Raw genomic sequence first — 13,689 nt, 5'->3', positions numbered from 1 at the left:
CTAAAGTTTTTTATTTTACATGTTTTTATATCTAAAATTCAGAAGATTCTAAATAAATATTTTTTTTAAAAAAATCATACTAAATTTGCATTTTTAACAATTAAAGGGTCCGAAAAAGAGTTTCTGCCTAAGAGTCCTAAACAACCATGAGCCAGCCCTCTGTAGTACATTCAAGGCCAGCATGAGCTTGTGGCCTCAAGTAGAGTCGTAAACAGCAGCAACGAGAACTAAAGGTTTTCAATGAAAGGTCGGTCGTATTACCATAACTTGGGATTGTAGCACAACTGAAGATTTGAAGCAGAAATACTACAAAAATCAAAGTGAATCCCAAACATTTTATGTTTATGGGGTAATAATGTAAAATTCCGAAAAGAGCGAGGGGGTGGAAGAATGTAAGAGCATGTTTATAGGTAGTTTCTTTATTTGTATCTTAAGTGGGGGTTAGTGTTATTTTAATGATTATCATTAAGCTAAGATATATTATTAAGATACACTTAACTATTTTCATTTATAGGTAGTTTCTTTAATTAAAGTTCTTAACAATAAAAAAATATTAAAATTTAAATTAAACAATTTTTGTTTTTAAAGATAAAATTATTTTATTAAATTAAACAAAATTAAACATAACATTTTAAAAATAGATTTTAAAATAACAACATAAAAACATGAAAATAAAGATTACTAAAAGCAGCATCGACGTTTAGTTGTTGCGTTGATCACGTCCAAATCTACGCCATATATGTTCAACCAAATCACGTTTCAGTCGTTGATGCGCTGGTTTATCACGCATACTTATTATAACACTATCTTGATTGGAGATACTTGGAGGGGTATCTATGAAAAAGGTCTGATCGGCACTTGAACTTTCGCCGTCTTCTCCCGGTTGGAAACCCGAAGTGTCGTATTGAGTGCGATCAACTCGTTCGTTTTCCACTATCATATTATGGAGTATGATACATGCTCTCATAATCTTCCCAATCTTGAGTATGTCCCAACAACGTGCTGGATTTTTGACAATGGCAAATCGTGCTTGCAAGACTCCGAAAGCACGCTCGACATCTTTTCGGACAGCTTCTTGAGTTTTAGCAAATAAAACTGCTTTTCGTCCTTGTGGAAGTGGTATAGATTGGATAAAAGTTGCCCATTTAGGATAAATACCATCGGTGAGATAGTAAGCCATTGAATAAGGGTTTCCGTTCACCAAGAAATTCACTTGTGGAGCTTGGCCATGTATGATGTCATCGAAAACAGGTGAGCGATCAAGAATATTGATATCATTTAGTGTACCTGGAAGTCCAAAGAACGCATGCCATATCCAGAGATCATAATCAGCAACCGCCTCTAAAACGATTGTGGGTTTTTCCGAACCACGAGAAAATTGTCCTTTCCAACTGGTGGGACAATTCTTCCACTCCCAATGCATACAATCGATGCTTCCTATCATACCGGGAAATCCACGAACCTCTCCAAGATGAAGTAGACGCTGAAGATCATCTTGCGTTGGTCTCCTTAGGTACTGATCGCCGAACAAATCTATTATTGCTTCCACAAAATTTTCCACACATAACCGAGCCGTGCTTGCAGCGAGCCGGATGTATTCGTCGACCGCATCGAAGGCAGAACCATATGCCAAGACACGAATTGCGGCTGTACACTTCTGAAGTGTAGAGAGACCACTTCTTCCGGTAACGTCTTGTGTTTGACGAAAGTATGGAACTTCATTGGAGAGGCGGTCAACAATACGCATGAACAATGACTTGTTCATTCTAAATCTTCTTCGAAATTGATTTTCCTGATATGTAGGAGTGTCACTGAAATAATCGTTCCATAACCGTTGATGGCCTTCTTCGCGATTTCGTTCGATAACTACTCTTTTTTTTCTTTGTTTTTTTACCACTTCTTGTTGTTCTTCTTCTTCTTCTTCTTCTTGACCACCTCTTTGATTGTTCAAACTCTCAAATGCTGCATCGAAATGGTAATCATAATACTGATCAAAAGCTCGATCGAAAGACTCATCCATTTTTTTGGAATCTTTAAAAAAAAATAGTTTGAGTTGTGATGAGAGAATGAATAGAAAATGAAACAAGAGTTTTGATGAGAGAATTGTTTTGTGATGAGTTGTGATGAGAGAATGAAACTAGAGTGTGAATTTATAGATACAGGTGATGAAAAAGACAGTGACAAAAAGACAATCTATATGAGTGAAACATGTACAGCTCGTGAAAGAAAAAGCCAAGAACTACATGTCTACTATACATCTCGTGAAAGAAAAAGACAAGAACTACATGTACTCCCTCCATCTCTCGTGAACTTGTACTCCCTCCATGTCTCCTGAACTTGTACTCCCTCCATGTCTCGTGAACTTGTACTCCCTCCATCCCTCCATTAAGATATCTCGTGAACTTGTCTTGTGAAACAAAAAGACAAGAACTCTATGTACTTCCCACCTGCATTACAAGAACATAAATTATCATTAAACAGAGGCACATTATCATTAAAACAGAAACATAAACATTAAACAAAGACAAATTATCATTAAAACATAAACAAAAACATTAAACAAAGGAGACATTGAGACATTGAAACAGAAACAGAAACATTAAAACAGAAACAGAAACATTAAAACATTGAAACAGAAACATTAAAACAGAAACATTAAACAAGGAGACATTGAAACATTAACTAGAGAACAAATCACTGATAAGCTTCTTCTTGAGGACTTCTTCGTAATCAGCTAAGGCATCTTGTCTTGCAAGGAGATTCTCAAGCATATGAGTCTTAGACAACCGTTCTTTGGCGGCCAAATCTTGCTGTTTGATTGTCCACATACTCTCATACTTGTCAACATCGACGATCTCATGCACCACAGGCTTCTTTCCACTCGCCTTTGCAGCCTGTGCAGCCTTTGCAGCCTTTGCAGCCTTCACACCCGGTGGACGCTTGCTTCCACTTGCTTCAGAGGGAACTGAATCCTCACCTTCCTCATTCTTCCTCTTCTTTTTCTTATTGTCATCATTATTAGTAATGTCACGCCACTTGTGGTCATAGCGCAGCTCCCTCCATGCGTGTTCTAGAGTAAACTTCTTGTTGTGATGGATAAAAAAAAGATGATGTGCTTGTTTGAGAACATCAACTTCATTCTGGCCGGAGCTTTTCTGTCTAGTAGCTGCTGCGTATGATCCACAGAACTTGGACACATGATCATTGATCTTGTGCCAACGCTGCTTGCAGTCACCAGTCTTTCTCGCCAAGCAGCCAGCAGCGTGAGGACTTGCAGCATAGTATGCAGTAACTCGGTCCCAAAAGGTTCCTGCTCTTTGCTCGTTCCCCACCACTGCATCTTTGCTCGTGTTCAACCAGCTGCTGATGAGAACAATGTCATCCTCTTGTGTCCATTTCCTTCGTTGTTTTGGCGCAGCAGGAGTGACTCCATGAGGGTTTGAAGCTTCGGTTCCTAGACTAGCTACAGATGGAAAGCTTCCAAAAGAAACTGTTTGGGTTTGTGAACTAAGTAAGTCCACTAACGAACCGGTTCCAGAACCAGGAAAGTAAGACATTGAACCAAGAGATGAGAAAGTGGAGAAGAAGAAAGAAGAATAAGAGTGTGATGTCAAGACAGAGGAGAAGAAAGAAGAGAAGAACACGGTTTATAACCGTGTTTGACATCACACTCCGCATTGATCACAACCTACCACTACCGAGTTGACATATAGCTACAATCCATTAATCACACTAAACCTTTCCTCACACAAACCATTCAATTCAGTCTAACCATAAAATTTATTACCTAAATCTACCAATATCTATTTAACCATACAATTTATTACCTAAACCTACGCATTGATCACAACCTACCACTACGGTTGAATTCTTTAAGTAAAAATCAAATACAATCGCAACATATATCACAAACCACAGATTAAAAACTCTACAAAGATTTACCAAACCAAACAGAGCAAAAAAGAATGTTTTATACGACTCTAAATTTCATTAGCAATGGCAATAGTTTATCCAATTAAACAGAGTAAAGAAGAATGATTTATTCTATTCAAATGATCAAAGACAGAGGTCTTACCTTAATGAACAATCGTGGGGGTTCTGTCTGACGAAGAGCAAGGTTTCGCCAGAGTGCGCCTCTCGATCATCCATCTCAACAGACAAATACACAAAAAATTAAAACAAATCAGAGGCTTGTTCATTCTAAAGATTCACGATTCAATCTAATACATGCATGAATGAAATAGTTTGTCTTTGAAACAAATTAAACTCATCGTTACCTTTCAATCATGCATGAATGAAATAGTTTGTCCCTTCGTCTCCGAGAGCCATCACGAGAGAAATCTCGCCGTCTTCGTTGGTCGAGGAGAGCAACCGCTAGAGGAGACGTCGTTCTCCTTCGTCGAGACGAGCCACCGACAGAGACGCCGTCTCGTTGAGGAGATTGACCGTCGAGATGAAAATCGCCTTTCGTATCGCCGAGGAAAGGAGAGAAGCAAGAGAGAAAGAAGGAAAGAATGAAAAGTGAAAGACACGAAACGATGTCGTGCTTCGCCTCTCCTCTCTCCAATCAACTCTGAACACGTGGCCATAAGATACACTCTCTCCTTCTCTTAATTAAGCGACGAGTTTACCATAAAGGTGGTTTGGTCTTTTTAATTTAATCTAAATAAACCTAAGATACATACTAAGATGTCCCTATAATCATGCTCTAATGAAATTTAGTTGGGGCGAAACGTAAAACAAAAAGCAAAAATACACAACCCTCTTTGCATTTGCAGTAAGGAAGCCAAGTTGTATCATTTCTATTTCGATTAACGGTTACCTAAGTGCCACGTGTTGCCGCTGAGGTCGGCCACACGCACACCAAAAAAGAGGTCGGCCACAGAGAAGTACTTCCCTTCCTAAACACGTAAAAAATTACCACTTTACCACTCAAATCACGTGAAACCAGAACCAATCGTTTCTATCAAAACAAAGTGAACTTCAAAAAAGTGTTTGTTTACTTTCATATCATATCATAATCACCCGCTAATTTCGAAACCTCGAAAAACAAAAATGGCTTCGCGTCTTGGAGTCTCCCTCCGCGCCGCCTTAACGGCATCTCGCGCCCCGCACTTCGACGACGGAACACGCCGTCACTCCTCCTCCTCCTCCTCGATTTTCCCGGCGCTATTCCCGAACCGGAGGAATCGAACCGGATTGAGGACGCTTAGGGTTTCAAATGACGGACCCGAGTCGTACCTCGATATGTGGAAAAACGCCGTCGATCGCGAGAAGAAGGAGAAGGCCTTCGAGAAGATAGCCGAGAATGTAGCTTCCGATGGCGAGAAAGCCCCAGGAGATTTAGACCTAAACAACAAGAAGAAGAGCGATGAGTTCCAGAAGATCTTGGAAGTTTCCGTCGAGGAGAGGGATCGGATTCAGCGGATGCAGGTCGTTGATCGCGCCGCCGCTGCTATCTCTGCTGCCAAAGCGATTCTCGCCTCTAACAGTTCAGGCGACGGCGAAAATGGTTTTCAAGATGATGAAGAGAAGAGTGACGGAACCGAGACTCAGAACAATGCTAAATCCAAAGGTACATCACTTGCTTGTTAATGCGGTAGGAGAGACACTTCACTTATAAATATTGAGTCATTCTTTTAATAAATCAGGGATGTGGAGCAGAACAGTGTATGTTCCTCGGTCTGAAGCTTCTGGTTCCGAGACACCAGGGCCTGACTTTTGGTCTTGGACACCTCCTCAAGATAGTGAAATGAGTTCCAATCTGGACTTGCTGCAGGCTGCAGTCAAGCCTGCTGAGTTGTTTCCAACCACTGTATTGGAGAAAGAACCTTCAGCTGACTCTCTTTCCATACCTTACGAGAGTATGCTCTCCACCGAAAGACATAGCTTTGTTATCCCTCCTTTTGAGTCTTTGATCGAGGTTAAGAAAGAGACGGAGAGAAAGCCCACGTCAGCGGAGCATGACATTGATGCCGTTTCTTCGGCGAATGCGGAAGAAGCGGCTCGTGTTCTTGACGGTTTGGATGATTCTGCGTCCTCTGGGGTCAGCCAAGAGGGGTTGAAGTGGTGGAAGCAGACTGGTGTTGAGAAACGCCCTGATGGTGTGGTTTGCAGGTGGACTATGATACGTGGTGTTACTGCTGATGGTGTTGTTGAGTGGCAGGACAAGTATTGGGAGGCTTCTGATGACTTTGGGTTTAAGGAACTTGGTTCTGAGAAATCTGGACGTGATGCCGCTGGAAACGTGTGGCGTGAGTTCTGGAGAGAGGCGATGATGCAGGTCAGTGAAACTCAGCTCTACTTATATTGCAGCTAATGTAAGATTAGTTTGGAGACTTTATTTTGAATTGTCAATTACAGGAGAATGGTGTTGTGCATATGGAGAAAACAGCAGATAAATGGGGAAAGAGTGGACAAGGTGATGAATGGCAAGAGAAGTGGTTTGAGCATTATGATGCTACTGGAAAATCAGAAAAATGGGCTCACAAATGGTGCAGCCTTGACCGTAACACACCACTTGATGTTGGCCATGCTCATGTCTGGCATGAGAGGTACTGTTTTCCAAATAACAACATAGTACAAGCTCTTTAAGACTAAAAAAAAATCGTATGTTTCTAAATCTTGTCTTGATTGGTTTTGAATCATCAGGTGGGGAGAGAAGTATGACGGGCAAGGAGGAAGCACAAAGTACACAGACAAGTGGGCAGAAAGGTGGGTAGGGGATGGTTGGGACAAATGGGGAGACAAATGGGACGAGAACTTTAACCCTAGCGCTCAGGGAGTGAAGCAAGGAGAGACTTGGTGGGAAGGGAAGCACGGTGACAGGTGGAACAGGAGTTGGGGTGAAGGACATAACGGTTCGGGTTGGGTACACAAATACGGGAAAAGCAGTAGCGGAGAACACTGGGACACACATGTGCAACAAGAGACTTGGTATGAGAGGTTCCCTCACTTTGGTTTCTTCCACTGTTTTGACAACTCTGTTCAGCTCCGAGCTGTTCGGAAGCCTTCTGATATAGAAAATGATGGAGAAAAGCAATAATTATATTAATATATCGTTTGGTACACTGAGAACTACTTGCTCTCTGATGATTTACTTGTTGCCGTGGGTTTAATAGGTGTTCCCTAAGTTTGTGCGGTAAGGTAGTGTTATATTTGTCAAAAATGTAGTGTTGTATAAATAAAGGAAATTATTTAACTTGTCTTTTTCCTATTTTTTTTGGGTTGAAGTCTTTCTTTTAAATTTTGATTATTTAAACTTTAAAGGTACGCAGTGTTAAAATCTCTGTTTCTTTATCTTTTTCTTCTTTTTTTAGGATTTTTCTTCTACCATATTTTCCATTTCTATTCATAGTATGCAAATTAGTTAACAACAGTTCTATGTAAAGGGCGACACCAAAAGGAAAAGAAAAATACAAATTAGTTGGTAAACTGGTTTGTAAAGCTTATAGAAAAAAAGGAAGTATTGTATGGTTATGCTTTTCACACTCTTAATCCTTACAAACTGTGTACTTCATTTTTATGGATGCAATTGCAGAGTGTTCCTTGTTTATCAAAGTCCTAGTCGAATCGGTTTACAAACTATATTTTTATGGTTTTCAAAATTATTCGAAATAATAAAATATATATTTTTAGTCAGTCCCAAAGAATTATTTAGAATATTATCAAAATTTGGAGAGTTTGATTTTACAATTTCAGTAGATTAATGGAAATAATATCTCAAAATAAAAACAAAATTCAACAACAAAACTGATACAAATTAATATAATATAACCAATTGTTTTGATCGTAACATATGATTGAGAAATAGAAATTCGTAACATCAAATTTGAAGAAATACTATTCATAACCTCATTTTAGCGTTAAACTTTTTTATTCATTACACTTATACATAATTTTGTTTATATCTAAAATATTAAATATATGTGTTTTCTACTTTAATAAATTATTAATACTTTTATTAACACAATTATACATTCATATACATCACTGACTATTCTATTAAAAAATAATCTTACGTATATATTAAATTTTTATTTAAATTAAGTTAGTGTTAGGTAAAATTTGTAAGTTTTAAAATAGAATTATTATCAGAATTTAATAATAAGTATTAATAAAATAATATATTTGAATTTCTTTTGGAAAAAAGGAACCATTGGAACAAAATTCAAATTCATTTTAAGCGAAAATGAGGGGTTTTAAACTCAAACTCAAATTTTCATTAAACCAAAATAAATATCTCAAACTCAGAATATTAAAAAAAAAGTCATCATATCTGCCAAACCCAGATTGGATAAGAAAAATATGTTACCACTGGATCACTTTAATTTATATCTATTCTTTTATATTGTAAATATCTATAATATATTAATATCACAATACTTATAAAATTGACATTTTAGTGACTAAAATCCAATTTGAATTAGCGAATGGGCAAATGTGTAACCACGAGAACACTTCAACTGACATGTTAACTAGGGTTGGACGCGGATCGAATACTATCATAATTTTCAATCTCTCAGCATTTGAGATGTGCTTCGTATTTTAGGGATATCCAGTTTTTCTATTTGTTTTGCTTCGACAAAATACGGATATTCGGTTTTCTGGATATCCGAAAAATTTATAGATATTTTTGAATATTAACGGATATTTATGGATATATCATCCACTTTGTTCAATACAAATAAATTTAGTAAAAACCTATACAAATTTATCTTCAAAATAATATTTAACATAATATAAAATAGAAATAAACATTAGTGAGATTCTATGTTTCATAAATATTTAAAATTTAATTAAATGTTCTTATAAACATAAAATTTTAAAGTATTATAGTTTTTATAAAGAGATTATGTTCATTTCTTAATTTAATAGTTCTATAAGTAATTTTATAAATAAAACTGAGAAAGTTATATGTTAAAATAATAGTTATACAAAACTATAAATATAAACTTCTGTATTCAATTATACATACATATTTTATAAAAGTCAGAGTGGATCAGATATGAGACTCTGAAATTTTTAGTATTTGTGTTTTGTTTTGTTGTTAACGGATATTGATTTCTAATATTTAATTTACTTCGAAAACATGAATATCCGGATTTTCGAATCAAATCGAAACGAATAACGAATCGAATTAAAATTAACAAATAAAATGCCCAACTTCACTTTGTGTATGTATATATATGTGTAAATTTGATTCATGTATTAAACAAGTACTCTAAACCGATATTATATCCAAACCAAAATCTGCTAAGTACATATTCAGTGCCGACTCTTGCTAAGGCACATTTGCACATGATCCACTGAAAATATGAAAAGTTTAGTTAGAACAACATTATTGATGGGTTCCCACCTTTGGTATTTAACGGATTCCAACACAGAATAAATTTAAATGAATATTTTAAATATTTAGATATTCCATCAAAAATATCTTAAATGAGATATTTTGAGACATTTTTGATAAGGTATCTAAATATTTGAGATACATTTTATTTTGTGTTGGAATTCATAAGATACTAAGGGTGAGAACTGTTGCTCTTTAGGGTCCAATTTTGCAAAATCAGGGCTTTATTTTGCAAAGTATTTTTATTGCTAGTTACAAAAAAAAGTATTTTTATTGCTCTTGAAGAGTTAGAACTTGCACAAGGTCTAAACGGGCCTGTATCTATCATACATATAATTCATTTATCCGAATGGAGGTCCTAACTAAACATGATCTGAAACACTCAATGCCCATGGCTAAGAATAGTTATTGGAGATGTCTTAGAAATCATATTTGGTTGGAACAAAAACAGATAGGAAAAACGTAAATTTGGATGCGTGGTCATAATAGATAAGGTTTAAATGGCAATAAAAAGAAACTTTCCTCTTTTAAAGTCTCTTTGGTTGGATATAATATAAATTCAAATTCCACTCCTAATTCAAATGACAGCTACTATAAACTACTAGTATTTGTTTACAGTGTACGTTCATATATACGGACACTATAAGATGTCATTCAACATCTTCATTAATATTAATTTGGCTGAACCAAAAGGTCAAATATAAATGGGTCACCACAGCTTTTAATGAGGTTAGCATTATAGTACTACTTTTGACTTTACAAAATTAAAACGCATCCAAAAACTACACGTAAGCTTGTGCCATTTATACCATATTTGGCACTTTATTATATAAGTTATGTTTACGAATTCTATCAAGACATATGTCACAAAAAAAATCTATCAAGACCATGTAATTAACTGTTTAAACTATTTTGCAATTCGTGATAAATAAACTATTGTGTATCTTCTCTGTTAAAAAAGAAATATCATTTTTATCTAACCATTAAATAGTTTTACTAGGTCCATTTCATTAATAACATAGTATGACATAATAATCAACAAAGATATTAATAATAAATTAATTTTATTTGTAAATTTGAATTTTATTTTTAGTTATAATAAAATCTGTTGATAAAACATCTAACAAAATCTTACTAAACTTTTTAAATATCTTTTATTAAATAATGCATTAATTAATTTCGTATTTAAGTAATATAATATTAGTATAAATTTATATTAATTAAATTTCATTATAAAACAAAAAGAATGAAAAGATTTATATTTTATAAAATTATAGTTATAGTCTATACTATATTACAATAAAATTATTATATAAATTAAACATGATAAAATTATATTAAATTGGTAAATTAACCTATTTGTTTTTTTAATACTTTCTTTTAAATAAATAATTATCTAGGCTTAAAATGAGTTCAAATTTTTTAACCATGTCATAGTTTATACAAATAAAGTTATTACCATTTTATTTCTACAGCTGTATATTTTCAAAAGTCATATACTGAAGAATGATTTTTATTTTATTATTTCAAATTATGAAAACTTGAAAATGTAATAACAATTAATAAAAACGTAAAATGTATAAAAAATCTTCATATTAATAAAGTAATAAGAAAACTAAAAAATAATATTAAAAAGTTATTCAATACATAACACTAAGATATAAATCATATATCAAAAATAAACATTTATAGAATGAAAAATATATCCGCACGGATGTGCAGATTAAACTCTAGTATTATTTAACCAGTAAGTTGCTATTAAGACGATATAATCAGAAAAGAACTTGATTATTTTAAATGACTGTATATTTGTTTTCAATTTCCTCCATTTGATACGTTCAAATATCAACATTCAAGTCAGCATGTTGTAATGAAGGACACGATTTTGTTGAATATAGGGGCTGGTAATCAACCCTTGTGTAGTTTGAATTTTTCTCATGAAATAATTTGACTAGAAATTAAAAAAAGAAACATTTATATACAGTCCATAACTTGGATTTAGTTGGATTCGAGGCAATTATCTTGATATATATAATTTTAATGTGTATAGATAAGTTTGTTTATTTCTGTAGAAATATCACCGAATTACAATATAATTGTTGTTGGGTGTTCAATTTCGTCCAAGACTATCTTCAGACTATATTATCAGTCATTTTTTACAATGGCTAATTAATTATGAAACTTATGATGATTTCGGACAAGGTCAACTCAGCTTAGCCAACAAGTTTAAGCATGCACTCAAAGAAGTCGGTGTCACTCTCCAAAGTCTATTCACCATGGTGTAGGATTGGCTGTTGCTGACTCTGATCTTTAGATTAAAAACAAAAGTAACGGTCTTTATCTACACTTAATATAATGAATTGCAATGTCCACACGAACTCTGCAACACCTAGACATGTCAATGAGGTCGAAACCCACAGCCCGAATCCACCTGGTCTTAAAAATTACAGGATTTAAGTTTAGTTTTATAAATCTGAAAAAAAATTGGACTTTTCGAATTAAGTCCATTTGGACTCTAGATATATTAGGCCTAAACCCGTATGGGCTACAACCGCTCCCAAAACCCGAAATTTTGTATTTTATTTAAAATATTATTACTTTTGTAATCAAAATGGTAAAAAAAATTGAAAATCACTACATCATCTTTTTCAAAGTGAAAACTAAATTTTTTTATAAAGTTCATATGTATTAAAACGGTAGAAATAACAATGACAAACTATTTTTCGAAAAATCCAAAAAAACTCCGAAAAATCATATAGCCCTATAAATACCGAGTCAGACTTTGAATTCTAAGCCCAAAATATTTCTGGACCGGACCGGACTAAGCTCAAATATTTATGGATTTAGCGAGTTTGGGCCGGACCGGACAGCCGGAATTGACATCCCTAGCAACACTTTCAGCTTCAAGCATATCTCAACAATTTAAACATATCATAGATCAAATAAATTTCATACAGACATATTTCTTTCTAAACATATTTATGATAAAATTATATTTTCTATATCATGTTTTATTACATGTCTAATAAAATATTAGTATATATTTTGTACTAGAGAATTAGTTTTTTTCGCCAACACTAGAGAATTAGTTTTCAATTCAACTTTAATATATACCAGGTATATATATACAAATTAGTTAGGAACTTCTACCATACTATATTCTATCGTACCATAATCACGTTTAAGAAGAGAAACGACGAATACACTAAAGATTTTACTTGCTACAAATAAGTTTGAAAATTTAACTTACTAGAAAAATTAATCCAACGACTCTCTATGTTTTTGTTTATGAGAACTATATAAACACTCTTAAGTGAAAGTATCTAGCAACACTATTATAAATACTCTTGATTTATACTGTACGATGAATCTACGATGTGAAAAGGTCAGCGAGTCGGCAGTGATCTGATTTTAGCCGGAGAGTTTTTCTGTTTTGTTTAAGGAGCCTCTTTTTTACAAGAATGTGTTAAATAACGAGGAAATAAAAGAGATCGACACGCTTTCCCGTAAGGCAAGTGCGTGGTCTACAACTTCAATGCGCTTTGTCTCCTCGCCATCTATTCTTACAGCTGTCTAAACCAACACGCATTTATACATACACATAAATCTGATGACATTTGTAGACAATGCTCAAAGAGCTTTATTAGGACATAAAGAGAATGGCTTGTTAAAGCCTTATTGAAATGTAAATAACAACAAAGGGAGAAGCTTTAAGTTTGTCTGCAAGAGCTAAAAAGACACGATTGTATTTCACTCAAAATAAGATCGGAGAAGCTGCTTGTAGCAGCCAAGGTTATTGTTACACAAAGCTACTACAACTATATTTATATGAAACCAACATGTTGAGAACCCTAGTTGCATGGGCTTTGGGCTGAACTTGATTGGCTTGGGCTTGAGCTTTAATAAAATCATACTAGTAGGATTTTTTGGTCAAAAACATACTAGTATCATCATTTCATGTACATCCCACTTATCGTTGCGAATTACATAATTCACTCATTCAGCTACATTTTTTTATCATTATGTAATTATATTCGACAAACAAAAAAAGAAAACTATATATATATGCATCGATATCTTTTGGAACACCAGGTTTATATGGTATCTCCAACTCATGTGATAACTTATAACAAGGCTATGTTCATTATAATAAATTTTGTAGACTATATTGATAGTATATATGGTTATTAATCTGAGAGGAAATTAAATACTAGTGAACACATTGTTTCTAGAAACTATAAGACGTGTCTACTATTATAACTTGAGAAAAATGACGTGATGCTGATCTTTAATTTAGTCAAATAGTTTAGGAGAAGAAACTAAACATATTAGTATAATAT

The 13,689-nt window shown here is 34.3% G+C and overlaps 3 protein-coding genes across 3 annotated transcripts; 1 reads left to right on the top strand and 2 right to left on the bottom strand.

Annotated features, from left to right (window-relative positions):
- Positions 1–700: 700 nt before the first annotated feature.
- LOC108835183 (protein ALP1-like) lies at positions 701–2,228 on the bottom strand. Its single transcript, XM_056999516.1, has one exon. It carries the CDS (start codon positions 2,018–2,020, stop codon positions 701–703), a length of 1,320 nt encoding a protein of 439 aa, XP_056855496.1. The 5' UTR covers positions 2,021–2,228.
- Positions 2,229–2,281: 53 nt separating this feature from the next.
- Positions 2,282–3,557, bottom strand: LOC108835184 (glutathione S-transferase T3-like). The gene is made up of 2 exons (XM_056999517.1): positions 2,692–3,557; positions 2,282–2,447 (listed from the first exon to the last, which is right to left on the bottom strand). The coding sequence occupies exons 1-2, from the start codon at positions 3,555–3,557 to the stop codon at positions 2,282–2,284; spliced, it is 1,032 nt and encodes a 343-aa protein (XP_056855497.1).
- Positions 3,558–4,993: 1,436 nt separating this feature from the next.
- Positions 4,994–7,207, top strand: LOC108835182 (protein LIKE EARLY STARVATION, chloroplastic-like). The gene is made up of 4 exons (XM_056999514.1): positions 4,994–5,575; positions 5,652–6,283; positions 6,364–6,554; positions 6,652–7,207. Exons 1-4 carry the CDS (start codon positions 5,056–5,058, stop codon positions 7,043–7,045), a joined length of 1,737 nt encoding a protein of 578 aa, XP_056855494.1. The 5' UTR covers positions 4,994–5,055; the 3' UTR covers positions 7,046–7,207.
- The last annotated feature ends 6,482 nt before the right edge of the window (positions 7,208–13,689 follow it).

The sequence above is a fragment of the Raphanus sativus genome, unplaced genomic scaffold (assembly GCF_000801105.2).
Source record: "Raphanus sativus cultivar WK10039 unplaced genomic scaffold, ASM80110v3 Scaffold1876, whole genome shotgun sequence".
Taxonomy (NCBI): domain Eukaryota; kingdom Viridiplantae; phylum Streptophyta; class Magnoliopsida; order Brassicales; family Brassicaceae; genus Raphanus; species Raphanus sativus.
This window is presented reverse-complemented; position numbering and strand designations above follow the sequence as displayed.